At 55.1% G+C, this 27,149-nt stretch overlaps 2 protein-coding genes across 26 annotated transcripts in view; one reads left to right on the top strand and one right to left on the bottom strand.

The window, feature by feature from the left end:
* Positions 1-23,228, top strand: part of MRTFA (myocardin related transcription factor A) — a 224,305-nt gene extending 201,077 nt beyond the window's left edge. For 10 of the 13 annotated variants that reach the window (XM_019018441.4, XM_055374720.2, XM_055374716.2 and 7 more), the window contains 10 exons: positions 1,969-2,044; positions 3,695-3,856; positions 9,086-9,261; positions 9,781-9,930; positions 12,379-12,632; positions 12,903-13,074; positions 14,102-15,112; positions 16,011-16,163; positions 16,453-16,513; positions 21,590-23,228. In XM_019018441.4, coding sequence (XP_018873986.3) covers positions 1,969-2,044; positions 3,695-3,856; positions 9,086-9,261; positions 9,781-9,930; positions 12,379-12,632; positions 12,903-13,074; positions 14,102-15,112; positions 16,011-16,163; positions 16,453-16,513; positions 21,590-22,107 — 2,733 coding nt within the window. In that variant the 3' untranslated portion in view covers positions 22,108-23,228. The remainder of the gene's footprint in view (positions 1-1,968; positions 2,045-3,694; positions 3,857-9,085; positions 9,262-9,780; positions 9,931-12,378; positions 12,633-12,902; positions 13,075-14,101; positions 15,113-16,010; positions 16,164-16,452; positions 16,514-21,589) is intronic. The other 3 variants (XM_063704794.1, XM_063704793.1, XM_055374718.1) reach the window with 1 other exon arrangement.
* A 180-nt stretch (positions 23,229-23,408) lies between these two features.
* The window catches only part of SGSM3 (small G protein signaling modulator 3), a 39,524-nt gene continuing 35,783 nt past the window's right edge, over positions 23,409-27,149 (bottom strand). For 4 of the 13 annotated variants that reach the window (XM_063704795.1, XM_063704797.1, XM_063704800.1 and 1 more), the window contains 12 exons: positions 26,855-27,079; positions 26,446-26,500; positions 26,189-26,316; positions 25,949-26,104; positions 25,676-25,730; positions 25,399-25,448; positions 25,089-25,241; positions 24,821-24,891; positions 24,676-24,724; positions 24,500-24,585; positions 24,146-24,319; positions 23,409-24,053 (listed from right to left, as the gene is read on the bottom strand). In XM_063704795.1, the coding sequence (XP_063560865.1) occupies positions 23,861-24,053; positions 24,146-24,319; positions 24,500-24,585; positions 24,676-24,724; positions 24,821-24,891; positions 25,089-25,241; positions 25,399-25,448; positions 25,676-25,730; positions 25,949-26,104; positions 26,189-26,316; positions 26,446-26,500; positions 26,855-27,079 (1,395 nt within the window). In that variant the 3' untranslated portion in view covers positions 23,409-23,860. Of the gene's footprint in view, positions 24,054-24,145; positions 24,586-24,675; positions 24,745-24,820; positions 24,892-25,088; positions 25,242-25,398; positions 25,449-25,675; positions 25,731-25,948; positions 26,105-26,188; positions 26,317-26,445; positions 26,501-26,854; positions 27,080-27,149 lie in introns of those variants that run through there. The other 9 variants (XM_019018451.4, XM_063704799.1, XM_019018452.4 and 6 more) reach the window with 6 other exon arrangements.

The raw sequence follows: 27,149 nt of genomic DNA, 5'->3' as shown, positions 1-27,149 counted from the left end.
ATTTTGCTATGTTGCCCAGGCTGAATTCCAACTCTTGGGCTTAAGCAATCCTTCTGCCTTTGACCTCCTGAATAGCTGGGATGTGCAGGTATCTACCACTGTACCTTGTCAAACTGATTTTGTCCCCTCAGTTTTCTTCGACACAAATGTGCTTCAGTGGTCATGAATGCCTTTAATGATATCAGTTGCAAAATCCGTATCTTTAAATTTGGCCCTGAAAGTTCTCTGGTTTTCCATCAGAGACCTTATACCCTCTAAACCAGTCCAGAGTAGCCTCTAGGTAGTCAGGTTTCAGCCATTTGACATCATTAATATGTTTACTATTTGTCACAAAGGATACAACTCAGGAACAGCCAGGTGGAAGAGATGTGTAGCTATGTGGGAAGGGACGAGGAGCTTTTTTGCTCTCTCCAGGTGGGTGTGTCACCCTCCTAGCACCTCCATGCCTTTAACAAACCAGAAGTTCCTCCATATATTTTCTTAATCAGTACTATATTCTACCTCAGTCATGGCCACTGGTCAGAGCTTCAGATGGCTTAGAGAATAAGTCTTCCACCGTCATCAGTGAAGACTTGCGGCACCTGCTCTACCAATCTCTGCTGCAGCAGAGGCAGTACTTCTGCCCACTGCACGTGGGGTGATAGAGCCAGAGCCCACAGTCACTTTAAACCATCTCCTGGAATGCTCAGCCTCCCCTGGGCTGGCACAGAGCTGCACAGCCAGAACAACAAGGCAGCAGATGGCTAGGTGAGGACAAGTCTTTTTTTTTTTTTTTCTTCATTTTTTTCCAGTCTTTACGTTTACTATATATAATGTCCTCCGAGGCTTCATTGCCTAGTGTCCTTTGGCTTGTCTTATCCTATGCTGGTCTTGATCCACTAATGTTCTGTGGTTTGAAAATGTTGGTGCAGAGGTTAAGAGCACAGACTCTATAGAGTCAGGTCTAGGGGAATATATATATTATAATTAGCCCCGTTTGGTGGGATGGCTCTGTGACTGTTGAGGGACTGGTTTAGCTTGCCCAGAGTCTCATAAATGCAGAAATTAGGACATTGGACTTTGAGGAACTAGAGCTTTGCTACCATGTGTCAAAATTAGTATTCCATTTGGCAGCCGTTCAAAATGAATGGAAAATGCCCATGAGATCATGCAGTGTTACAGTTTTTTGGGTTTTTTTTTGGTTTTTGGTTTTTTTCGTTTGTTTTTTGAGATGGAGTTTCGCTCTTGTTGCCCAGGCTGGAGTGCAGTGGCGCAGTCTTGGCTCACTGCAACCTCAACCTCACGAGTTCAAGTGATTCTCCTGCTTCAGCCTCCCAAGTAGCTGGGATTACAGGTGCCAGCCACCACATCTGGCTAATTTTTGTATTTTTGGTAGAGACAGGGTTTCACCACATTGGCCAGGCTGGTCTCAAACTCCTGACCTCAGGTGATCCACCCACCTTGGCCTCCCAAAGTGCTGGGATTACAGGCTTGAGCCACCGTGCCTGGCCCAATGTTACATTTCTTAAAGCAGGATATAAAATCATATTCAGTGTGATTACAGCGCTGCAAAGTTAAGCCTATTTTCTGCATGGAAGAATAACTAGAAACAGATATCCCAGAATACTAAGAGTGGCTGATTAAAGTTTATTTTATTTTTCTTTCTAGTTTTCTAAATTTTCTTTGCTGGACGTATATTACTTTTATGGTAGTAGAAGTAATAGTTTTTTAATAGATATATTGTCAGTCCAGCCTCAGAGACACAGATGGTCTTGAAGGATGGTGCCCTTCCTTGGCAGGTGCAGTTGGATTTTGATGTGCTGTCCCCAGGCCTCCTCTTGCCTCCGAACCCTGCAGTCACCAAGTTAAGGTTGTGGGAACTGCAGGGGTGGTCAGCAGCTACCACGGCCAAGGCTGCTCTTGTGATCCTGTCCATGCCATAAGCCTGTGACCTGGATTTGAGAGTTTCTTGGTGTGTTTTTTCTGTAGACAGAAGACTATCTCAAACGGAAGATTCGTTCCCGGCCGGAGAGATCGGAGCTGGTCAGGATGCACATTTTGGAAGGTGTGGAGATTGGAATTGCTTTTCCATCTAGATCCAGTTCTCACTGTGTGTACTCACTACTGCACTACCCATTTCCTTCCTGCCTCTTTCTTCTCCCATTTCTGTTGGCAGTGGGTAAGCCAGAGCCTTAACACCGTACAACAGCTGTGCCATGGTAGCTGCCACTGGTCTGAGGGACTCTCAAAAAGCACAGTCACATGCTGTTAGTTTGGCTTGGCCTCTTCTCCAGGGTCTCACCATCCCTTGGTGTGAGATAGCTTCTCTCTGCCAAAATCTGTTTTGTTTTGTTTAAGACACAGTCTGACTCTGTCATTGTGATTGTAGGCACAAGCCACCATGCCTGATCTAAAATCTGTTTTTAAAATACACTTACTTACTTTTTTATATTCATTCATTCAGTCAGTCATTCACTTGGCATTCACTTGAGTGTCTGTGATATACCGTGCTCCATCCAATATTATTCTAGATGTACCCACCTGGCCCCAGCTGCACATGTCTTTCCCTTTTTTTTTTTCTTCCCCCGCTTTTTTTGTGTGTGTGTGTGTGTGTGATGGAGTCTTGCTCTGCTGCTCAGGCTGGAGTGCAGTAGTGTGATCATGGCTCACTGCAATCTCTTATCTTCCAGGTTCAAGCGATTCTCCTGCCTCAGCCTCTCGAATAGCTGGGATTACAGACGAGTGCCACCACACCCAGCTAATATTTTATATTTTTAGTAGAGATGGGGTTTCACCGTGTTGGCCAGGCTGGTCTCAAACTCCTGACCTCAGGTGATCCACCCACCTCGGCCTCCCAAAGTGCTGTGGTTACAGATGTGAGCCACTGCGCATGGCTGTCTTTCCACATTTTTAGTGAAGAAAAGGTTTTGGCTCCTGGAAGCAGCATAAATATATTTACTTATTGTTTGTCTAGTGTTTTTTTTTTTTTTTTTTTTGAGACGGAGTCTTGCTGTGTCACCAGGCTGGTGTGCAGTGGCACAATCTCGGCTCACTGCAGCCTCCACCTCCCGGGCTCAAGCAATTCTCCTGTCTCAGCCTTCCGAGTAGCTGGGACTACAGGCACATGCCACCACGCCTGGCTAATTTTTGTATTTTTAGTACAGACAGAGTTTCACCATATTGATCAGGCTGGTCTCGAACTCCTGACCTCAGGTGATCCACATGCCTTGGCCTCCCAAAGTGCTGGGATTACAAGCGTGAGCCACCACGCCCAGCCGTTTGTCTAGTTTTGAGCTGTTCTGGGGGCTGGAAGAGAACTTTTCTAGTCTGAGTCTCACATTTTGCAGACAAAGGCACTAAAAACCAGAGCAGAGATGTGAATTGCCTCAGTAACACAGCAAGTTTGAGGGAGAGTGGAGACCATTCTGTCATCTGTTGCTGCTTCCATTCTGTAGCTCCACCTCAGAAAGTCTTCTGGGCTTGCCTCTGCCTGGTTATAATTGTGTGTGACCGTGCACTGCCTGGTCACAGTGGGAACCCCTTCTCTTGTCTTTGTGAAACTTCAAGACAGGCCACTCTTCTCTGCTTGGAATATGCTTACCGTTCTGACAGTCACTCCTCTTGCCCAGGAGGAAGGAGAGCTGCTCTGGAGTTCCCGGGGCAGAACCACGTCCACTCATATATCTTCCTGCACCCCTTTCTCTCCCATGGGCAGAGACCTCGGCTGAGCCATCCCTCCAGGCCAAGCAGCTGAAGCTGAAGAGAGCCAGACTAGCCGATGACCTCAATGAGAAGATTGCACAGAGGCCTGGCCCCATGGAGCTGGTGGAGAAGAACATCCTTCCTGTTGAGTCCAGCCTGAAGGAAGCCATCATTGGTGAGGAGGACCCAGCCACCCTGTGTGAGAGGCAGCTAAGATGCAGGAGGGGAGGGAGTGTCAGGCTGAAGCAGAATTGGGCTGAGGCTCTTGACTTCTTAATCTTTGACTTCCTGCTTAGCCTTGGGAGAACCAAGGCACAGAGTTTGAGAGCCTCATGCAGAGGTTGTATGAACTTGGGATAGTGCCTGTTGCTTTAAGAAACAGGGACATACAACAATAAATAATAACAGAGGCCTTGCTCTGTTCACTTTCCATCTTTGTAAACTCGGGTTGCTTCCTCTTTCACAGAGTAGATAGATGTCAGGATCAGTGTGTGTGAACATGTGGAGATGCCAGGAATTAGAAATCTGTGTCATACTCTTTATTAGTGGAGTCTCTTCTTGGAGACTGGCCCTTTCCACGGATATTTCACTCAACAAATACTGATGGACCCAAACAGTGTGCTAGGTGCTAAGACCACAGCCCCTCGGGGCAGACCAAGTTCCTTTGTCCTTATGGAGCTCACACCTAGGAGCAGGTAACAGGCAGGTGAATAGGCAGGATAGAGAAGCTGTGCTGGAGGGAGCACAGGGTACTTTGGAAACACAGAGGAGGGTCACCCAACCTGGTTGCATCAGGAAGGGTGCAGCTGTCAGAGGAGGTGACAGCCAAGCCTGGGGCTGAAGGATGAGTAGGAATTCATGAAAGTGTGTGGGAGAGGGTGGGACAAGGGAGGAGAGGACGGTGCTTCAGGCAGGGAGAACAACCCTAGGACCTGATGAGAAGGCACTGGAAGGGAGGGTGTCAAGATGAGAGGTGGGAGGCCAGGTCCTCAGTGATTTGGTGGTCCGAGGCGGGAGGATCACTTGAGCCCAGGAGTTTGAGACCAGCCTGGGCAACATGCAACGTAGGGAGACTCATCTCTACAAAAAAAATCAAAAAATTAGCTGGGTGTGGTAACACACACCTGTAATCCCAGCTGCTCAGGAGGCTGATGTGGGAGGATCGCTTGCGTCCAAGAGTTCAAGGCCGTAGTGAGCTATGATTGTGCCACTGCACTCTAGCCTGGGTGATAGAGTGAGACCCTGTCTCAAAACCAAAAACGAGGTGGGAGCAGTAAGCACAGTTCAGGACGTGCAGGGCCTCTTGGCACACTTGGGAGTTTGGACTTGATTCCTTTAGCGTAAAAGGGAAAAAACCGTTTTTCTCTGTATTTACACTCAATACAGAATACTTCTGGTGTTGGTATTCTGGCATGGTATTACCCCACATACCAAGTAGTTCTCCAGTGGTCACCAGCTGGGTGTCCTCCATTTCTTTTCAGATGCCATCTACCTGCAGATAGCGTCTGATCCCACAGGTTGAGGACTCAGTCCCACAAGACTTAGCCCCACTTCCCATGCTGGTCCCAAGCCCCAGGTTATTTTACATTTGCTTTTAACCAACTAGCTATAGATTGGGGTTCCCATACCCTCTCCTTGGGCTTGATAATTTGCTAGGATGGCTCACAGAACCTGGGGAAACACTTCACTTAACATTTGCTGGCTTATTGTAAAGGATGCAGAGGAACAGTCAGAGGGAGGGACGGATGGCACAGTGTCATGGGGTGCCAGGGGGAGTGGTGGTATTGGAACTTCCCTGCCCTCTCCTGGCCTTCACCCTTCCAGTAGCTAGAGAAGCTCATCAAATCCTGTTATCCAAGAGTTTTTATAGAGCTTGATCTCAGAGCCCCCACTCCATGTCCTACATACCCACCCCCACTTTCCTGGAGGTTGGTGGATGGCGCTGATATTTCCAGTCCTCTAATCCTCCAATCACTTGGTGTTTCTGGTGACTGGCCCAATCCTTAGTCTCTCCCAGATTATCACATTAGCATAAGCTCAGGTGTTGTGGAAAGGGGCTTGTTATACATAACTGAAGATACTTCTGACCTTAAGGAAATTCCAAGGGTTTTAGCTGCTCTGTGATGAGAACTGGGGGACAAAAACCAAATATATTTATTATCCTACTCTTAGATTTTGGTGATAATTGGTACAGACATGTCTCCTTCGCTGCAGTGGGCCCAAGATCCGATCCCTGACAAGACAGCACCTGCCTGCCCCTCCTGAGGCAGCTGTGCCTTCAGAGAAAGAGGCTCAGGGTTTCCTCTAACATGAGTTTTAGTTTTGGGCAGAGGGGAAACACTGCAGCAGACCCCCAAGGCATGCTGAATTAGGCTTTGGGCCCTGATTAGAGGTGACTGGCAGTTTCTAGGGCCTCCTCTGCATTGTAGCCACCCTACTGGAGGCTGGCCCACACTGGGCCCGGAGGAGCCCTTTCCCCATGTTGATACAGTAGCCCTTATAATTCACAGATTTTCCCTGGCATTCATCCTGCCTCATCTCAGTGGTTTCCTCCGTGTATTCCTCAGCAGCCCCTAGTTATAGGCCAGTGTAGGGGCCAAGCCAGTTCTGGATGCTGCAGCCAGCCACAGTCTGATAAATGTGTGCTGAGACTCAGCAGTGTGCCAGGCCGTGTGAAGTCCTGATGTCACAAAGATGAATAAAATATGACTTGTGTGCTAAAAGAATTCATGTAGGTCTGATGTGAGAAGACTAATGTATAAACAACTGATTTCTGAGTCTGGTTCCCAGTCAGATGCCAGTGCTGCCTGGTAGGAAGGCCATGACCCTGTGACATTGTCTCTGAGTCACCTGCCTTGTGCGACTGCTTGCAGGATCACACACGATGATGGATGGTCCTTGGCGCCTAGAGAGACTCACACAATGGTTGCTGCTGTTGTCAGCAATAACACTCATTCTAGACCAGCTGGCAGCTGCTGTAATGGACAGTGTAACAATGGATATGTGTGTGTCAGTGCTGTGGGGGCTCAGCAGCGGGACTTCTCTCAGGGATGGGGACAGGTGTTGGTGGCCAGGGAAGTACCCACACTATAGCACGTCTGGGGGCAGCTTGGAGGCTGGGTCAGAGTTTGCCAAGTGGAAAAGGTGCAGAGGTACAAGAGGGAACAGCATGGGCAGTGGCTTGGAGGCCTGGCTGAACACAGCTTGTTTGTTTGAGGAATTTGGCAATGGGGTGATTGTTGGGGACTTTAAGGAGCACAGAGCATTTGCCAGCAAAAACCAGATTGTACAGTTGAGTAGGAGGGAAGGAGGTGGTGATGGCAAATGTAGCTCATTTGCTCAGTAGTTCTGTGGAGAAGGAAAGCAGAGGCAGGGGCTGGCTTAAGGAGGGATTTTCAGGCTGGATGCAATGGAGCAGGTTTTTGGGCTGAGAGGAAAGAATCAAGGAGATGAGAGGATGGGCACCTTCAGAGGAAGAGGAGGGAGGAGGACGAGGAAATGGAACCCTGGCTGAGGTGGAGGTTTGGCTCAGATAGGAGGCAAAGCTGGGAAGGAAGTTTGGCTCAGATGAGTGGGAAAGAAGCGGGCAGTGGGAGAAGGGGGAGCGGACTGTTCTGAGGCCTGAGAAAAGGGCTCATGGGGGTTGGGGTCTTCCCCACACATCTGAGCTCCCCATCCCACCCTTCCTCCAGGCCCCTCAGTTATCGTCAAGGTTCACTTTAAGTCCTGTCCTCCAGGAAGACTTCTCTGAGTCTCTCCTCAGTGTGCCCTTAGCTTCTGTGTTTTCTCTCTAGCAGAGCATTCACTGGGCTCCAAGGCAACTGGACCATAAACTCCTGGAGGGCAGGGACCCCATCTTTGTTCCCAGGATGTGACTGTGAGTGGAGAGAGAAATAGTCTGTAGTGACCCTGGCCTGTACCAGCCCTGGGTTTTCCACAGTACGGCCAGCAGCTTCCTTGGGTTGGACTAATCTGGGAGAAGCTACAGTTCCTCCACCCTTGCTCACCATTGTCAGTACTGGCTGCCATGGGGCTGCTGTCCCAAATCAGATGCCGTTGCTGGGAGTAGGAGATTGTGGGGGAAATCTAGCCGTGTGTCTGGCATGAAGTACACATGGTCAGCAAGCCCTGTTCTGTGTGTTGCATACTATTGCCCCTGCTGGGACAGATGAGGGGACAGAGGAGCAAGCCACCACCACAGTCGCCAGTAAGGAAGAAGCTCAGATGCGTCCTTCCCAGGTCCTGAGGGAGGAGAGAGCCTCAGGTCCTGGCCCTGGCCCTGGAGGGCAAGAGCTCCTAGGAGAGCCACTGCAAGGACAAACCCAGCCTGAGCTGTTGCGCTTTGTTCCTCTTCCTTATCTGGGGTCTTCCTACACAGCATACTTCCCCAGGCTTGGGCGGCAGCTCACCCCTGCCTTCACCACTGCCTCAGTTCCTTCTGTATGGACGGCAGATCAGCTCAGAACCTGCCACCCCCACCTCTTCCCACGACAGTGTTGAGCCGGTGGCTCTGACAGTGACTCTTGAAATAGCCTCCTTGCCTCTGTTCCCATCTTTCCTTCCCACTGGGACCCCATGGAACAGAAGCTCTGTGCTACGCCCTCCTCCCCTGCCTCTGCTTCCCAGTTGGCCTCAGGAGGACTTGCATTCACAGTCATCCAGAGCTTGGCCGTGGGTCAGGCCAGGGCAGTGACAGCCAGTAGGATGTTTTCTTCTGGTGCCCCACCTGCCCAGGTGTTGGGTCTCTGTGAGCCACTGGCCTCTAGAGGAGGTCACCACACCACCTCTATTTCACCTGTGCAGGCAAACATCCCCTTTCTGGGATACCCTCCATCTGAAGCCCAGAGCCAGGCTCCTTAGTCTGTTCCTGGCCTCTGGGGAATTCAGCTACACTCACAGGGCTGTTACCCAGGCTCTTCTGGTCCCTCGTTAGCTGGTTCAGAGCCCTCACTGCACCATCTGTAAGCATCATGGGGGAAGAAGAGAGTTTTGTGCAGTGTGGGATGAAGATACAGAGTACCTTTAACAGTAGGGAGACGGTTGAGGTAGAAAGGTAGCCCGGGTCTCCCAGGGAGGAGCAAGGGAGGGAGGGACAACTTGACATTGAAGACTAAACACAGTATAGAGTTACAAGTAAGAGGCTAAAGGAGGCGTTTGCTCGGCCCATGAGGTCACTCTGATAGCCTAGGAGGCCTTTCTGGCCTCTCTTGCAGGGTCATGATGATGACCAGAACTTTTTTGGACCAAGAAAGCAGATTGGCTGCTAGTCTCCTCGGCTTGCCTGCCTCAAGGGGCATGTGGGCTGTGGGCCAGGCACTCTGCCTGTGGCCTGCCAGCCAGGCCTGTCCCTGCTCACCTGTTCCCTGGGCTGGAAGTGGAATCTCACACCAGCTTTGGGTTTCAGTGGGCCAGGTGAACTATCCCAAAGTAGCAGACAGCTCTTCCTTCGATGAGGACAGCAGCGATGCCTTATCCCCCGAGCAGCCTGCCAGCCATGAGTCCCAGGGTTCTGTGCCGTCACCCCTGGAGGCCCGAGTCAGCGAACCACTGCCCAGTGCCACCTCTGCATCCCCCACCCAGGTGAGTGTGTGCTTCCAGATGCTTCCCCAGCTCCAAGGTGCTAGGGCTGCGCAGAGTAAGGTCTCTCTCCTGGGCCACGGGATGCCTCCTGCTCTGGCACAGGGAAGCCGGGGGATGCTACCCTAGTTGCTTAGGTGCTGGCTGCTTGAGCTCCCCGGTGGTGGGAGATGTGGGCAGTGGCCCCTCTTCAGCAGCCAGAGGTCAGGTGGAGGACGACGCTGGCCACGGCTGCCTTGCAGTGGGATTGCAAACGTCACTGGCCCAGTCTGTATTCATTTATTTGGAGCAGCCTGTTTTTCTTGAGTATATTCAGTTCTGTGACCTTTTCATTGCCTTCTCTCTTTCCTAGCTCCTCCTTGCTCCTGCCACCCTGGGGGTTGCTCTTCTCCTCCTCCGGTCTCTGCCCACCATTTGCCCTCTGACAATGGTGGCGTCTGAGGACCCTGTGTAGGGTCAGGGCAGGCTGGGCACACCCTACCTGGAGGTGGCCATGTCCTCACTTCCCTTTTTCCCTCTCAGGTTGTGTCTCAACTTCCGATGGGCCGGGATTCCAGAGAAATGCTTTTCCTGGCAGAGCAGCCTCCTCTGCCTCCCCCACCTCTGCTGCCTCCCAGCCTCACCAATGGAACCACTGTCCCCACTGCCAAGTCCACCCCCACACTCATTAAGGTACATTTCTGCCAGTGATTGTACCCTCCCCTTCCCTGTGCCCTTTGGAGTCCTGCTGTGACTTCATTCCAGCTGTGGGGACAGCTGTAGAGGGTGTGGTGCGTGTCTTCTCCCATTGGTCTGGGAGTTTCTTCCCGTTCTGTCTGCTGTCCATCATGACACTGGCTGTTGTAATCATAGCCACCAATTATTCATGGCTATGGGCTAGCCTTGGGCATTCCAGGTCCTCATTGCTGCTCTCATCCATGAAGTCATTCCCACACATTATGTCTTGTTCACTCAACAACTCCGCAAGGCAGAAATAGAGCCCTGTGCTACAAGAGAGGAGCTGAGAAGTGAAGTGACGTGGCCAGAGTCATGCAGGAGGTGCCACTGAGTGGTGTTCTCCTCCTTCAAGGCCTGGCCTGAAATGCCTGCAGGAGGCGGGGGTTACCACTGTCGGTGTGGGGGACCCAGTGCTGGGCACTGCTGGCCTCATGGACTGAGGTGTCTGCTGTTAAATTCAGCTGCACCAAGAGCTCATGCAGGGTCCTCCCTGCTCCACAGAGCTGCCTAGTCACCAGGATCTCACCAGGATCTCGGGGACCCCAGCCCCACACCTCCGCCTGGCCCACGCCTCCCTGACTTGCTCCACCTGCACCCTTTGTGCTCTGTCCTTTCTTATTCCCCAGGCTCTCTCCTCACACAGACCCTGTGCCTGGCTTGGCAACCCCTGGCCATCTGAGCCTCAGGAGAGGCTGACAGTCTGCAGCCTGGGCTGTCTGGTGCTTGTGCTCTGGCCTTAGTAGGCCCCACTAGCTCTGGGAGCTGCCCGCCCTTCTTGTGGCACTCCCTGGCTCTGTCCCATGGTGACATCCCCAGTCCCGCCTCTGCACATGACCCTGTCATCTCTGCTGCCTCTTGCTTCCTCCATGTCAGAAAGTCACTGTGGCTTCCTGAATGTCAGTCTCCTCTTTCAGGCCTTGGGAGCAGTGAGTGGCCTCTCCTCCCAGCCTACCCCTGCTTTCAGCACTGCCTGCCCGGGTGCTGCCTCCTCAGTTAGTGCCTGTCCTGCACCTGCATTCTCTTCTCACTGTCAGCAGGTGTCCCTGCTTTTCCCCCAGAGTTCCTCCAGTGTGCTTCTCGTCACACTCCTGTTGCCTTCCTTTGCCTACCACGTTTGGAAGAAGAGTCTGTGTATTTTGTCTACACATCTCTTCAGTCACCTCACCAGTGTACTGAAACGTTATCTTCAGGGGCCTCAATCCAAGTCCCATCCCCACCACTGTGCTCCTGGCCCAGCTGTTGGGGTTCCCTCTCCTTGGTTGTGCTTTCCCTGCCTCCCTTCCTCCTCCCTTTAATTGGGGGTGCTCCTTAGGCTCTGCCCTCTGCCTCCTCTCTGCCTCTGCCTCTGCCTCTGCCTGTACTTCTTCCTGCTCCCCAGCCTGTGCTCAGAGGCTCTCTGCGGCTCTGTTCCCTTCTTCTGGGGCAATCCTGGCCCCACAGCCCTGGCAGCCCTGCTCTTTCTCCATCCTTCCCATGCTCCCAGCAAAACCAGAACCTCTTCTGTGATCACTTCTCACCTGCCACATGTTCACTTTGTCTGTTCTTCCACTAAGTGGGTCACCTGCCCAAACCTTCCTTTCAGTCCTCATTGCCACAAGGTCTAGACACCACCTGTTCCTACATCAGCCTTGTACGCTTCTGTCTGCCATTCTCTGCTCAAAACTTCTCAGCTCTCCGTGGTCTCTCTCTGGCATTCCCTTGCTAACTCACCTCGTCCAACTGCGCCCTTCCTTGCTCCAAGAACAGACCTCCCATATATCACCTACTGGCCCTTCTTGGTCAGTTTGGGTCTTCTGACTCTCCTGGCCCAGTGGCTGTGCCAGCCAGAGGTCTTTGGGGGCATGAATAGGAGCTTTTGGAGTCCTGTGTTAGAACAAGAACACATTGTGACTTTGGGCAAGTGACTTCTTTGAGCCCGTTCACCATTTTCAAGTAGACACGACAGTTCCTACCTGGCAGAATGCCCCGTAGCCCCAAACAGAGCAAGAGAAGAGCAAGCAGCATTCTGGAGAGGCTTGCGTGGCCCCATCTTTGGAAGGTGCCTGGTCTGGCGCAGCCCGAGCTCCATCAGTCAGCTGGGTTTTACCTCCTTGTGTTCACCCTGCTTGGGGTCATGGTGATGTCTGTGGTTGAACATTTGGTTGATTTACCCTCCAAGCTAGAAGCTTTTAAGTCGGGGGTCAGGCACAGCCCTCTTTGTCACTCCAGCCCCTTTCCTGGCACATTTCTGGGCACATTTCTGCTTTTCGCGGGGTGTACGGTCCCACAGGGAAGAGTGGAAATGGGCAAAGTGTGGATGGGGATGTCTTCTCGGAAGCCACACAGGTGTGGGGAGAGCTGCCAGCCCCACCCCGAGAAGCCTGAGGCTGCCCCTGAATGGCACCCTGTCTCCTGTGCCCTCAGCAAAGCCAACCCAAGTCTGCCAGTGAGAAGTCACAGCGCAGCAAGAAGGCCAAGGAGCTGAAGCCAAAGGTGAAGAAGCTCAAGTACCACCAGTACATCCCCCCGGACCAGAAGCAGGACAGGGGGGCACCCCCCATGGACTCATCCTACGCCAAGATCCTGCAGCAGCAGCAGCTCTTCCTCCAGCTGCAGATCCTCAACCAGCAGCAGCAGCAGCACCACAACTACCAGGCCATTCTGCCTGCCCCGCCAAAGTAGGCACCCGCTCCTCACTGCCTGCCCCTGCCCTCCCCGAGCCACCCTGAGCCAGGCAGGTGCCAGGTCTGGTGGGGGTGAACCTCACATCTTTAAGGACCCTCTGGTCTGGATGCTACAGAGTGGTCTGCAGGCAGGGCCACCCTAGCCTTTGCTGGGCCCTTGCCCCATGCCCATCTGTACCCAACCCTGCTGCCCAGGCTTGGGCTGCCACCTGCAGAGGCCACGGGCGAAGCTGGATGGGGCTAATTTCTGCCTTTTCTTCCCAGGTCAGCAGGCGAGGCCCTGGGAAGCAGCGGGACCCCCCCAGTACGCAGCCTCTCCACTACCAATAGCAGCTCCAGCTCGGGCGCCCCTGGGCCCTGTGGGCTGGCACGTCAGAACAGCACCTCACTGACTGGCAAGCCGGGAGCCCTGCCGGCCAACCTGGACGACATGAAGGTACATGGCCACTGGAAAACTTGAGCCACTGCCAGCCTGGCCCTTCCCACAGGGGCTGTCTGGGTGCTGGTTTTTAGGCAGGGAAGGCAGCCAGCCTAGGACCCACCGTCATGGAAAGCAGAGCAGGGCTTCAGGCTCTGGTCCCCATCAGACAGGGCACCTTGGACACAGCTCTGAGGCTGCCTGGAGGTGGTCATGGTGAATGACACCAGCTTCCTCGTGGTGGTTCCTGTTGTTGGCAGCACAGCCAGCATCTGTCCAGGCAGTCGCATGTCTCTTATCTTCCTCGACTTACATGGTGCATGCAGTGTGAGAAGTGGGGATTGGTGCCCCTTTGAGGATGGTCAAGATGAGGCAGTGACAGGAGGAGGAGCTTGTCCACAGTCGCAGACCTGGTCAGTGTAGACAGGACTATCCAGTAGCAACCCTGCCCGCATTTTCCCCTTTGCCGGTTAATGCAAAGCTCACTCTGCCATTCAGGTGCAGTGTCTGCCTGGGAAGAGAGCGGCCTGTGATCAGAGCCACAGACTTGGCTTCCATCCTAGGGCCTTGGAGAGGAGTGGGTCATGCCCAGTGCCTTGCGTGTTTTCTCTGCCCCATCAGAAGATGGATTGGACCAAGCTCTCCCTTGAGAACTTGTTCTCTGAACCAGGCTGGGCCCTACTTTCATGAGCTCAGTTTTCTCTTTGCAAAATACAGTCTGTTCCATTGAATATTTATTGAGCCCATGCACCATGCTGGGGGCTGGGGGCTGGGGGCTGGGGACAGCTGTGGGCACCATGTACCAGCCCCCGTTGCCTGCATAGGTGGGGAGCATTTTAACCAGACCCCTGCTAGAGTGAGAACAATGAAAGAGAGGATGCTGTTGGCTCAGGTGGTGGGGGGCATTGCGCCCTCCAGGCTGCTGGAGGATTAGGGTAGTTGATGCATCTGAAGTGGCCCATGGGGCCCAGACTGCCCTTCTGCCTGGACCCAGTGCCCTGTGTCCAGCTGCCCCTGGCCTCCCTGACTCTTGACTGCCTTGCAGGTGGCAGAGCTGAAGCAGGAGCTGAAGTTGCGATCACTGCCTGTCTCAGGCACCAAAACTGAGCTGATTGAGCGCCTTCGAGCCTATCAAGACCAAATCAGCCCTGTCCCAGGAGCCCCCAAGGCCCCTGCCACCACCTCTATCCTGCACAAGGCTGGCGAGGTGGTGGTAGCCTTCCCAGCGGCCCGGCTGAGCACGGGGCCAGCCCTGGTGGCAGCAGGCCTGGCTCCAACTGAGGTGGTGGTGGCCACGGTGACCAGCAATGGAGTGGTGAAGTTTGGCAGCACGGGCTCCACACCCCCCGTGTCTCCCACCCCCTCAGAGCGCTCACTGCTCAGCACGGGCGATGAAAACTCCACCCCCGGGGACACCTTTGGTGAGATGGTGACGTCACCTCTGACGCAGCTGACCCTGCAGGCCTCGCCACTGCAGATCCTCGTGAAGGAGGAGGGCCCCCGGGCCGGGTCCTGTTGCCTGAGCCCTGGGGGGCGGGCGGAGCTAGAGGGGCGCGACAAGGACCAGATGCTGCAGGAGAAAGACAAGCAGATCGAGGCGCTGACGCGCATGCTGCGGCAGAAGCAGCAGCTGGTGGAGCGGCTCAAGCTGCAGCTGGAGCAGGAGAAGCGAGCCCAGCAGCCCGCCCCCGCCCCCGCCCCCCTCGGCACCCCCGTGAAGCAGGAGAACAGCTTCTCCAGCTGCCAGCTGAGCCGACAGCCCCTGGGCCCCGCTCACCCATTCAACCCCAGCCTGGCAGCCCCAGCCACCAACCACATAGACCCTTGTGCTGTGGCCCTGGGGCCCCCGTCCGTGGTGGTGAAGCAGGAAGCCTTGCAGCCTGAGCCCGAGCCGGTCCCTGCCCCCCAGTTGCTTCTGGGGCCTCAGGGCCCCGGCCTCATCAAGGGGGTTGCACCTCCCACCCTCATCACTGACTCCACAGGGACCCACCTTGTCCTCACTGTGACCAATAAGAATGCAGACAGCCCTGGCCTGTCCAGTGGGAGCCCCCAGCAGGTACCTGGGTATGGGAGGAACCGGGCAGGGCCCAGAGGAGGGTGGGAAGAGCGTCTCGCTACAGCCCTCTTGGGCCAGGGGCCCTCTCGTGCTGGACATTTTGTGTTTGCTTCATTTAATCTTCCTTCACCAGGGGGGCACTGAGACTTAGGAAAGTTAAGGGACCTGCCTCAGACCCCCTAGCTGTAGGGCGGAGCCATTGGTGAGCTCCCCACCTCTCTGGCTGTTGAGACTAGAACATTTCGGCACCTCAGCAGCAGGACTCCTGAGCAGCCGGTACCCAGGCTGGGCCTGCCCTAGTGCTGCTCTGTGGGGAGTGGCCAGTGAAGGTCAGAGGTAGCCTGCCCTGGGGAGAGGCTGTGGGGTCCTCTGGCCAGGATCCAGCTCAGGGTCCTCTCCTCAGAGAGGCTAGCTGTCCCCACCAAGGTGTCAGCAGCGGAAAGCTCCCTCAGGAGACCCTCTCTCAGCCCAGGCCACAGGTGAGGCTGCCCTAAGGCTTTATGTAGCCTCGTGGTCCTGCAGAACTTGGGGGTAGAGAAGACAGTGACAGGAACAGGTAGGTACCTCAGGATAGGAGACAGGGGTCCCTGAGCAGCCCCAAGCAGAGAGAGAAGCTGCAGAAATCTCAGGGGGTGACCAGCCCAGCCCAGAGACCTCTCCCAAACCTCAAGGGGCCAGGCACCCCCTGCAGGGTTGAGGGCCCCCCATCCTGTATTCCTTCCTACCTAGTGGCTTTCATGAAAGCTCCCTAAAAGCCAGTGCCTCCCATCTTCCCTCCTACAGTGTGAGAGGCCCTGGCCCTATCCCCACCCCCCGCCCCCCGCCCCCCGCCCCCTACAAGGCAGGTCTGCACCCCCAGCCCCCTGGCCACTGGTCCTCTCCCTGCTCTCCTGTCCAGCCCTCGTCCCAGCCTGGCTCTCCAGCGCCTGCCCCCTCTGCCCAGATGGACCTGGAGCACCCACTGCAGCCCCTCTTTGGGACCCCCACTTCTCTGCTGAAGAAGGAACCACCTGGCTATGAGGAAGCCATGAACCAGCAGCCCAAACAGCAGGTGAGGAAGGCGGGCTAGGCCTGGCTAGTGTTGGCAGCAGCTCTAGGCTGCTGGGCTGAGGGTCCTACAGCCCCACCTGGAGGAATAGGGGGCAGGCGAAGCCCAGCTTCAGGGTCAGAGAGGCCTTGGGGAGTGGGTTGTTAGGGGACGGGCTCCAGGAGTCCGGGCCCATGGGTCCTGTGGATCTGGCTGCTTATTCTGGGGCAGAGGGAGGGGCCTCATTCGTAGTTCAGGCTGGGAGCCCCCATTCAAGATTTTTATCTTTTTTTTTTTTTCCTTTGTCCCACAGGAAAATGGTTCCTCAAGCCAGCAGATGGACGACCTGTTTGACATTCTCATTCAGAGCGGAGGTAACCCCAGGTCCCCCCTGCTGCCTCCCTGACGGCCTTCTCTGTTCATAGGTGTCTCTAGCCCTGGGTTGGTTTGTTTTTATTGAATGCTTCCGTGCATGACCAGTCTTGGGCAAGCACTGTGGATGCAGTGGTGGCTGTGAGCCCTCCCGTCTCCAAGGCCTGGGCGAGAGGACCAGGGAGGGTGCCGTCCTTCAGCTGGAAGCACTGCCCCAAGGCCCTCGCCTGCCAGTGAACAGAAGAGACATTTGCCCTTGTGGAGCTCACAGTGCAGCCCGGGGAGGTGGACAACAAATATAAGAAATAAGCAGATCATATGGAAGATCCAAGAGGAGCCTTAGGACTAAAATGGAGGGGAGGGAGAGGTCTGGGGAGCCTGGTGGGGAAGGTCCAGGATGTCTCCTGTGAGCAGGGGCAGCTGTGTGCATCTGTGCGGCCTCGGGAGTACCTGGCGGGTTGGAGTGGAGTTGAGGAAAGGGGAAGAAGGCCTTTGTGGCCAGATCATGGGTGGCCTCCTGGGCACCAGGGCAGGGTGGCTTTGGCTCAATTGTGTGGGAAGCCATCGCACAGCCTTGAGCAGAAAAGGCCTGGTCTGATGCAGGACCCAGGCGACAGTAGCTGTGCAAGGGCAGAAGCAGGGAGCCCCAGGTTGGGGGGCGACTGGAGAGCTGGGCTTTGGCCCAGCAGGCAGCAGTGGCGGGCAGAGGAGCAGCTGGAATCAGCCCCATTTGGAGAGAGCCAGGTTGGTGTCTTTATGGATGAAGTGGGGGGAGAGGGAAGGAACAGCCAAGGATGACTTCAAGGGCTGTGGCCTAAAGGGCCAGGGTGGAGTGGCCATTGATGGGGTGAGCTGGGGAGGGGGCACGTGTGGGACCACATTGCGCAGTCCCTGATGGGGTGTGTCACGAGACCGAATGGAGGGTTCACAGGGACAGTTGACATCAAGTGGCATTTGTGAGAGAGGTCTGGGCTGGAGGTAGGAGTTGGAGTGTTGTCGCATCTAGATTGGCAGTTGGAGCTGGGAGGCTGCCCAGGGTGTGAGGTGGGGGAGCAGAGGTTGGGGCTAAGCCCAGCCTTGGGGGTCGGGAGGACAAGTAGTGGCAGGGTGCGGTGTCCTGGAAGCCAGCCGTGACCAAGGGAGCTGAGGACTGAGGCCTGGACACGGAAGTAGGCATCATGGGCACAACAGGAAGTCCGTGAGAGGCCTGGGAGCAGGGTGGGGGTGGCCGTAGAGAGCTCTCTGGGAGGTTCCCCTGCAGAGGGGAGGAAGGAGGTAGGGCAGATGCTGGGCAGGAAGCAGCGCGCGTCTGTGTGAGGGGACGCAGCTGGGAGTGGAAGATCCCAGATGACCCCGAGATGGTCCTGGGGAGGAGCTCACTGGCGGCAGCAGGCAAGAAGTCTGGGCCTGTGGTGCCGATGCTGGGTGGTGAGCATGGACTTCTCTTTGAGTGTCTCAGTGGCTTCAGGAGGAGGAGGAGCGGCTGAGGGGTGCAGGCAAAGTGGGAGCTCAGCCTGGAACCACAGCTCTACCAGAGTAGATTTGATGTTGTGTGAATTTTATTTCCATTTAAGACAAGAGCTCAGTCACTGGTGTTCCTGTGAGGTCTGTAATTCTCAAGCCCTAGGGAGAATCCCTGGGTCCCTGGGGTCTGAGGCGCATCTCTCACCAGTGCAGGTGGCACTGAGGCGGCAGGTATGGGACCTGCTGTGAGGACGGCTGGGCTGGGCGCTCAGGAGCGAGGCCTTGGCGTGAGCTTCAGGAGGTTCTAAGGGAAGGAGGTGCTACCCCAGAGAGATTGTTCAAGAAGGAAAAGGGAACAGGCTTTGAACTCTAGCTTCTAAGGGATGGCAGAGAAAGGGAGATGGTGGGTGTGGGTGCTGCCTGCCGCCAAAGGGACACTGAAAAGTGGCCCAAGAGGTGGCAGTGATGCCAGAAGCAGGTGTTTGAGGAGAGAGGTCTGGGCAGGTGGTGGCAGCTGGGCAGGCAGTGACCTCCTTGCCTGGTGAGAGCGGCTGCAGGGCAAAGAGTGCATTCTGCCACGACAGGGGGGGCCAGAACCCACAGGGTTGGGGAGCAGGCCTGGTTTTTGCATAATTCTTTTTTTAGTTGTGGTGAGATAATAAAATTTGCCATTCTAACCATTTTTTAAATGTACAATTCAGAGGTATTAGGTCCATTCACAGTGTTGTGCAACTGTCACCCCTATCCACTCCATCACCCCATAAGGAAACTGTACCCATTAGACAGTAACTCCCCATTCTCCCCAACTCCAGCCCTTGGCAGTCCCCATCCCACTTTCTCTATGGATTTGCCTATCGTGGGGACCTCACAGAAGTGGACTCACAGTTTGTCCTTCTGTGTCTGGCTTATTTCACTCAGCATAATGTCCTCAGGGTCCATCTGTGTTGCAGCATGTGTCAGAATTTCACTCTTTTTAAAGGCTGAATCATACCCTGTAGTGTGGATACACCACATTTTCTTCATCCATTCATCTGTGGCTGGACACCTGGGCTGTTTCCACCCTTTGGATGTTGTGAATGTCGGTATGCAAGTGTCTGTCTTGAGTCCCTGCTTTCAGTTCTGGGCATAAACCTAGGGTTGGAATTGCCGGATCATATGGTAATTTCTTCTTTTTTTTTCCTTGGAGACGGAGTCTCACTCTGTTGCCCAGATTGGAGTGCAGTAGCGCGATCTTGGCTCACTGCAACCTCTGCCTCTCGGGTTCAAGCAATTCTCCTGCCGCAGCTTCTCGAGTAGCTGGGACTACAGGCACCCGCCGCCACGCCCGGCCAATTTTTTGTGTGTTTTTTAGTAGAGACGGGGTTTCACTGTGTTGCCCAGGCTGGTTTTGAACTCCTGAGCTCAGGCAGTCTGCCCGCCTCGGCCTCCCAAAGTGATAGGATTACATGCATGAGCCAATGCGCCCCGCCTCATATGGAAACTTCTGTGTTTCTTTTTGAGGAATGACTAAACTGTGTCCACTGCAGCTGTAACATTTTACATTCACACTAGCAATGCACAAGGGTTCCAGTTTCTTCACCTCCTCACCAGCACTTCTTCAATTTTTTGATACAAGCCATCCTAATGGGTGGCTTAGTGGAATCTTAGTTTGCATTTCTGTCATTTAGTGACGTGGAACATCTTTTCATGTGCTGCCTGACCATTTGTGTATCTTCTATTGGAGAATGGCCGAGTCCTTTGAACATTTTTTTTGATTTTTTAAAAATTGTGATAAATCGGCTGGGCGTGGTAGCTCACGCCTGTAATCCCAGCACTTTGGGAGGCTGAGGCAGGCAAATCACGAGGTCAGGAGATCGAGACCATCCTGGCTAACATGGTGAAACCCCGTCTTTACTAAAAAATACAAAAAATTTATCCGGGCATGGTGGCGGGCGCCTGTAGTCCCAGCGCTTTGGGAGGCCAAGGCAGGCGGATCACGAGGTCAGGAGTTCGAGACCAGCCTGACCAACATGGTGAAAAAATTAGCCAGGCGTGGTGGCACGTGCCTTTAATCTCAGGAGGGTGAGGCAGGAGAATTGTTTGAAAACGGGAGGCGGAGGTTGCAGTGAGCCAAGATTGCCCCACTGCACTGCAGCCTGGGCAACAGTGAGACTCGTCTCAAAAAAAAAAAAAAAAAAAAAAATTGTGGTAAAATACACCTAAAATTTACCTTTAATTTACCTTTTTTTGTTGTTTTTTGATAAAGATGGGGTCTTGCCTTGTTGCCCAGGCTGCTCTCAAACTCCTGGCTTGAAGCCAATCCTCCTGTCCCAGCCTCCCAAGTGCTGGCATGACAGGTGTGAGCCACCATGCCCAACCCATCATAATTTTTTTTTTTTTTTTTTTTTTTTTTGGAGACAGGGTGTCACTCTGTTTCCCAGTGTTGGAGTGCAGTGGTGCAATCTTGGCTCACTGCAACCTCCGCCTCCCGGGTTCAAGCCATTCTCCTGCCTCAGCCTCCCGAGTAGCTGGGATTACAGGCGTGCACCACCATGCCCGGCTAATTTTTGTATTTTTAGTAGAGGTCGGGGTTTCACCATGTTAGCCTGGCTGGTCTCGAACTCCTGACCTCAACTAATCCACCCCTCTTGGCCTCCCAAAGTGCTGGGATTACAGGCGTGAGCCACTGCACCCGGCCCATTGTAACTAACCATTTTTAAGTGCATGGTTCAGTGGTGTTAAATACATCCATAATGTTTACAGCCATCACTGCCATCCATCTCCCTTTCTTTTGATCTCGTAAAACTGAAACTATCCCCATTAAACAGTAACTTCCCATTTGGCCCTTCCGCCAGCCTGTAGCAACTGCCATTCTACTTTCTGTCTCTATGATTTTGACTAAGTGCAATCATGAATTGTCTTTTGTGACAGGCTGTTGCACTAAGCATAGTATCACTTCCTTCATCCATTGATGGACATAGGTTGCTTCCACATTCTACTGTTGTGAATGCACTTATCAACACCTGTGTACAAATATCTGAGACCCTGCTTCCAGTTCTTTTGGGTACATGCCCGGCAGTGGAATTGCTAGATCATACGGTAATTCTGTTTTTAAGTAAGTAAGTGTTGGAGGAACCTCCATACTGTTTTTCATAGCAGCTGCACCATTTTGCATTTCTACCACAGGGCACAAGGGCTCCAGTTTCTCTGTATCCTCACCAATACTTTAAAAATTTAATTTTATAGTAGCCACTCCGGTGGGTTTGAGGTGTATCTCACTGTGGTCTCTCTTCCTCATGACTAGTGATATTGAGCTCTTTTCATGTGCTGTTGGCCATTTGTATATCAATCATCTTTGGAAAAATGTCTGTTCAAATATTTTACCTATTCTTGAGTCAAGTTTGGTTTTTTGTTGTTGAGTTTTAGAAGTTCTCTGTGTATTCCGGATATCACTTCTTTATCAAATACGTGATTTGCAAATATTTTTAAGAGTTTTATAGTCTTAGCTCTTACATTTAAGTCTTTGATCCGTTTTATTTTTGTAAATGGTGTGACGTTGGGGGTCCACCTTCATTCTTTTGCATGTAGATATACAGGCTTGGCTTCTGATATCCATTTACTCTCTTGATTGGCAGAAATTTCAGCAGATTTCAAGGAGCCGCCATCCCTGCCAGGGAAGGAGAAGCCATCCCCGAAGACAGTCTGTGGGTCCCCCTTGGCAGCACAGCCATCACCTTCTGCTGAGCTCCCCCAGGCTGCCCCACCTCCGCCAGGCTCACCCTCCCTCCCTGGACGCCTGGAGGACTTCCTGGAGAGCAGCACGGGGCTGCCCCTGCTGACCAGTGGGCATGACGGGCCAGAGCCCCTTTCCCTCATTGACGACCTCCATAGCCAGATGCTGAGCAGCACTGCCATCCTGGACCACCCCCCGTCACCCATGGACACCTCGGAATTGCACTTTGTTCCTGAGCCCAGCAGCACCATGGGCCTGGACCTGGCTGATGGCCACCTGGACAGCATGGACTGGCTGGAGCTGTCGTCAGGTGGTCCCGTGCTGAGCCTAGCCCCCCTCAGCACCACAGCCCCCAGCCTCTTCTCCACAGACTTCCTCGATGGCCATGATTTGCAGCTGCACTGGGATTCCTGCTTGTAGCTCTCTGGCTCAAGACGGGGTGGGGAAGGGGCTGGGAGCCAGGGTACTCCAATGCATGGCTCTCCTGCGTGATTCGGCCTCTCCACATGGTTGTGAGTCTTGATTGTGCGAGTCTTGACAATCACAGTCCCTGCTTTTTCCCTTCCCTGGGAGGCTAGAACAGAGAAGCCCTTACTCCTGGTTCAGTCCCACACAGGGCAGAGGAGAGCAGCCCTGGCTCTCACGCTGGGGTTTTGGACACACGGTCAGGGTCAGGGCCATTTCAGCTTGACCTCCTTTTTTGAGGTCAGGGGGCACTGTCTGTCTGGCTACAATTTGGCTAAGGTAGGTGAAGCCTGGCCAGGCGGGAGGCTTCTCTTCTGACCCAGGGCTGAGACAGGTTAAGGGGTGAATCTCCTTCCTTTCTCTCCCTGCTTTGCTGTGAAGGGAGAAATTAGCCTGGGCCTCTACCCCCTATTCCCCATGTCTGCCAACCCCAGGATCCCAGGGCTCCCTGCCATTTTAGTGTCTTGGTGTAGTGTAACCATTTAGTGGTTGGTGGCAACAATTTTATGTACAGGTGTATATACCTCTATATTATATATCGACATACATATAGACATATATTTTTGGGGGGGGGGGGTGGACAGGAGATGGGTGCAACTCCCTCCCATCCTACTCTCACAGAAGGGCCTGGAAGGCCATGGCTCCTGGGGGCTGGATGCAAGGTTACCCTTGAGCTGTGTGCCAGTCTGGTATGCAGCTACCCAGGCCCACCCATCACGTGTGATTGACATGTAGGTACCCTGCCACGGCCTATGCCCCACCTGCCCTGCTTCCTGGCTCCTTCTCAGTGCCATGAGGGCAGAGGTGCTACCTGGCCTTCCTGCCAGGAGCTCTCCACCCACTCACATTCCGTCCCCGCCACCTCACTGCAGCCAGCGTGGCCCTAGGACAGGAGGAGCTTCGGGCCCAGCTTCACCCTGCGGTGGGGCTGAGGGGTGGCCATCTCCTGCCCTGGGGCCACTGGCTTCACATTCTGGGCTGACTCATAGGGGAGTAGGGGTGGAGTCACCAAAACCAGTGCTGGGACAAAGATGGGGAAGGTGTGTGAACTTTTTAAAATAAAAACAAAAACACAGGCCTGTTAGTCCATCTTATTCAGTCCATGGAAGGGGTGGGTAGCACAGCTGGGTCCTGGGTCTGTTGTGTCCCAGCATCTGAGGGGCCATGCAGTGCCTTCTAGACCACTCAAGGAAGGGCAGAACCTTGGACCTGAATACAGCTCTGCAGCCCTAGCTGCACAGAAGACAGGTAGGTGCTTTCTCAAAGACAGACAGAGTTTATTTATTTATAAACCAAAGAGGCCAGGAGCCTACTAGCCACCCCCATCCCCTTCCCTCTTCCTGAGCACAGACGACATGGCTCCCCTACCTCCTCACACGGTTTTTGGTACAAACTGTGGTTTGGCCTAGAGCATCCCTAAGGACCCTGGTGGGGCACGGTACCCTCTGCTCCCACCACCTGGGATGTGCTGGGGAACGTGGAGTGGGGCAGCCTGATATCCCGGGGCCCCGGCCAGGGCTCTGGAGCTGCTCTTCCCTGGGCTCTGCAGCTTGGGGTCCTGGGCCACCTCAGACGCAGGCCAGAGGTTGGGCTGGGGAGGAGGGGGTCACCCGTCCACATCCCAGCTGAAGAGGTGGTGCTTCACCAGCATGTCCCGGACGCCCTCCTTCAGGGGCTGCTGCGCCTGCAAACAGGGCAGCCCCTCACCTCACAGGCCTTGGGCATGGCTGGGGTAGTTCCTAACCGCTGACACCAGCACTTCGGGTTCCCACCTTAGCCACCCCGCGAACGGTTTGGGCAGCTCCATCAGTGCAGGCCCTACGAGGCCCACACCACCCACCTCTCTCTTCGCAGGGAGCTCCCAGTCCTGGGAGAGGCTGAAGGCAAAGCAGCAGAGGACTCTAGAGGTGAGGAGGGGGTGGTAAGGCTCTTGTCACCCCCAGCTAGCCCTTCCCACCCCACCTCCATCCCCCAACCCCAGTAAGGTCCTCACCGGAGCTCACACTTGATCTGGACCCAGCCCGGGCTGCGCAGGAAGGACCAGGGCTGGTACCACTTCTCCACGGTGGGCAGGCTGGAGCAGAGCACCTCCAGCCACAGGTGCAGCACCTGCTCACTGGGGACATGGCCAGGAGTGGGGAGCAGGGGCAGCTCCAGGCCCTTCTGGCTGCAGCCACGGTGGAAGCCTCTGACCTCTCTCTCAGCAGCTCCCAGACCACCCTCTTTGGGGAAGGACCTGAGCCCCTGAGGTTCTTTATCCTTTAGGGTTCCCTGTAAGGACCCCCCCTGATGCTGGGCTGGGTCCCCCCACTCCAGGGCTCTCCTGCAACCCCTTTTCCACACTCACTTGAGCCCCACGCAGATCAGTGAGCGGAGCTTCACATCCATTTGTGCATGCACTGCATCGTGGGTCACGTTCACAGACTGCACAGCCTGGGAACAGCACCATCAGCTGTCACTCAGGCTCCCCCACAGGCTAACCCCAGAGAGGTCTCTAGGGTCTGGCAGAGGAGGCCCCCTTACCCGGTAGAGCAGCTCCTCCGGGGTCAGAACTTTGCCATCTTCATCCAACCTGAGGGGACACCAAAGCTCCTGGGGTGCCGGGGCTGGGTCAGGCCCCGCCCTCCCACTGCTGGTGACCCCACCAGAAGAACCCGGGCCGAGTTACCTGAAGGTCTTACAGAGCACCAGGCGGGAATACACAGAGGCAAAGTCTCTCTCGACCTCCCGGCCTGCAGCCTGTGGGGACAGCACATGGTGTGAGTGCAGGGACAGGAAGATGCTGGTTCAAAGCCCTTGGGGCCGACTGGGTACCTGTCACCACGCTGCCAGCTCTTCCCATCCTCTCTGTGGGGCAGGAAGGACCTAAGATGGGTACTAGGGGGCACAGCAGGGCTGGTGCAGGGTGGGGGTCATGGGCCCAGCCACTGACTTACCTCCTCGATAAACAGCCAGGGGTGGCAGGCGCCCCCAAGCAGGGATGGCTTCTTCAGTCCATGTTCGAACAGGGCCTTAAGGGCCGGGCAGAGGGTCCCTCGCACGAGGTCTGTGACCCCCTCCGTCACCGAGTCGTCCCCCGCGATGGAGTACTGATGGGAGGGATGGGTCTGAGAAAGCCCTGCCTGACGCCTGCAGCCAGTCACCCTCCTCTGTCCTCTCTGCCATGCTACAGGCCAGGACTCACTGGGCACGCAGGCCCTGGCCAGAAGGGTGCCAGCCGTGCCTAGCCCGCCCACCCCCCCTCACCTCTTTGCTGCGCTCATCCAGGACTTCCACGAACTTGGCTGGAAACCAGCCTGTGGGAAAAACAGGCCCTGTAAGGAGCAACCACAAGGGCCGAGGACAGAGCAGACACAGCCCGCAGGCAGGCTGAGGCAGTGGGAAGCTGGCTCAGCTGCTTCAGGGACCTCAAGCCAGGCAGGGGTATAGAGGAGAACAGCCTGGTGGCGGCCAGGGTCACCCAAGTCTTCTGTGCCCACCCCCTCCTCCCTCTCCCAGCTCAAGAGCAGACCAAGGACCCCACCTCGCAGGCCGTTGAGCTCCCCCACCCAGCAGTGCTCGTCCTTCTGAGACACGATCTGCACAGGAGGAAAAACAGCAGGAACCAAAGCTGGGTGCCCTGGGCCAGCGCCTCCTGCACCCCCGATGACTCCTCAGCAACTAGGCCAGGCCAAGACCCCTCCATCTTCACAAGAGAAGCTCTTGGCAGGGAAAGGGGTTGGGGTGGGGCTTGGTTGAGGGAGTCTGGGGAACCCGCCACAGCCTGAGGACCTGGTAGTCCAGCGCCCCCACGCACTGTGATGATGTCGTTCTTGCGGAAGCCCAGCTCGTCGTCGTCGTGCCGCTCAAAGTCCAGCAGGGCCTTGGCTCGGCGCCGGTGGCTGCGTGAGCACGCCACGTAGTTCTCGTGGTCCCGCTGGTGGCTCTCCATGCTGTAGTCTGGAGTCAGCTCCTGCCACAGTGAACACAGGCCCACCAAGGGGGTTGGAGGAGTTAGGGCCGTGTTTGGTAGCAGCCCAGGGAGCTGGCGACTCACCACGCTGCAGTTTTTGGGGTCTGTGCACTGGAAGTGGCGTGCCACGCGCAGGATGGCTTCCCGGAGGTCAGCCACCAGTTCCGTCTGCTTGATGTTCTTGGCCTTGAGTGCCTCCAGGTCATCCTCCCCTAGGAGGCCCAGAGAGCAATGGTGACCACAGCCCACTCCAGGCCCCCGAGGAGGAAGCTCCACGTCCACATGAGCGTGAGGACAGACTCCCGCATGCCCACACTGCCTGGCACTCGCAGAGCTCTCACCGAAGAGCAGAGCAGTGATGGTGGACTTCCTCCGCTGGGTCCTGCGGCGAACAACCTGCACCAAGAGGAGTGGGTCAGGGTGGTCCTGGCCCCGGGAGGAAGAGAACCCACCAGCCCTTGGCTTATACTGTCTCATCTGAAATAGCCTCTGACGCTGGCTCCAAGAATTGAAAACAGATCATCAGAGCTGGGTCTGCCTTCCTCCCAAACAGTGCCAGGATCAGAACCTGAGGTGCACAAAGCCTGAGGAGGCCTGGATCACCCCACAGCTGTGGTCTGACTGGGCCAGGCTGGGGGGCAGAGCAGGAAGGGCTGGTTTGTTTCCCGCAGCCCCCGCGCTCTGAACTTCAAGGTGACCCCTCCTCCCCGTGTGCTGTGGGTCAAGGTGCGGCCCCCCATCCTGGGCCACCTGAGAGAGGTTGGTGAGGGTGCCGGCCCCCAGGAGCTGGCCCTGGTCTGCAATGAGATAGGCCAGGTGCTTGCGGCGCTGAGTCTCCACGGCCACATCGGTGAGGGAGCCGGCCAGCCGCATGGCCACCCCCAGAAGCAGCTCCGCGTCCTCCATCTGCGACGGGATATCCGATAGCGTGTTGAAGATGGAGGCCGAGTTCTCTGACTGGATCAGCTCTTCCTCCTGGGCCATGCCAGGGCAGGATGGGGGAAGAAGGTTGTCACTGCAGGGACGTGGCACTGAGCTGACCCCA

Source organism: Gorilla gorilla, chromosome 23, assembly GCF_029281585.2.
Source record: "Gorilla gorilla gorilla isolate KB3781 chromosome 23, NHGRI_mGorGor1-v2.1_pri, whole genome shotgun sequence".
NCBI lineage: Eukaryota > Metazoa > Chordata > Mammalia > Primates > Hominidae > Gorilla > Gorilla gorilla.
This window is presented reverse-complemented; position numbering and strand designations above follow the sequence as displayed.